The sequence below is a fragment of the Aplysia californica genome, unplaced genomic scaffold, assembly GCF_000002075.1.
Source record: "Aplysia californica isolate F4 #8 unplaced genomic scaffold, AplCal3.0 scaffold00417, whole genome shotgun sequence".
Classification (NCBI taxonomy): domain Eukaryota; kingdom Metazoa; phylum Mollusca; class Gastropoda; order Aplysiida; family Aplysiidae; genus Aplysia; species Aplysia californica.
Genome location: NW_004797687.1, coordinates 665,929 through 666,711, shown reverse-complemented (window position 1 = coordinate 666,711; position 783 = coordinate 665,929). Strand labels below are relative to the sequence as shown.

The window sequence follows — 783 nt, the reverse complement described above, 5'->3', positions numbered from 1 at the left end:
CCACTCCCATCCCATACCGTCTGTTTCCGATACAGGTGAAAGCTCGTAGCCTTCTAGTCCCGTGTGACTGTCTGTTTGACGCGCTGGGATCACACTTTGGAACCAAGCTGTCCTCCAGGTACTCACAGTGCACACATACACATACACACACATACACACACACGCACACACGCGCACACACACACATACACACAGACACACATACACACACATACACACACATACACACACATACACACACATACACACACATACATACACATACATACACACACATACACACACACACGCACACACACATACACACACACACATACACACATACAGACACACACGCACACACGCACACACGCACACACACACATACACACACACATACATACACACGCATACACACATACACACACACACACATACACACACACACACGGTCATTTATACACACACACGGCCATCTCATCTCATCGTATTATCTCATCTCATGCCATCTCCTCATCTCATCTCATCTCATCGCATCTCATCTCATCTCATCTCATCTCATCCCATCTCATCTCATCTCATTTCATTTCATAGTATTATTTCATCTCGTGCCATCTCCTCACGTCATCTCATCTCATCACCCCCACCCCCCTGGATAAATGTCACAGTGGACTCCCCAACCCCACCCCCGGCGCGGCGCAGCCCCATGTACCTGTTGAACAAAGACTTCAGCCCGTGTTCCAGGACTGTCAGCTTATCTTATCTCGTCGTATCTTATCTTATCATATCTTATTATATCTTGTC

At 47.1% G+C, this 783-nt stretch overlaps 1 protein-coding gene across 1 annotated transcript in view; it reads left to right on the top strand.

Annotated features, from left to right (window-relative positions):
- Positions 1-118, top strand: part of LOC106012570 — a gene marked incomplete at its 3' end in the record, with an annotated part of 14,952 nt that extends 14,834 nt beyond the window's left edge. Inside the window, 1 exon segment of the mRNA XM_013085901.1 lies at positions 36-118. Within this exon segment, the coding sequence (XP_012941355.1) occupies positions 36-118 (83 nt within the window).
- Positions 119-783: the final 665 nt, after the last annotated feature.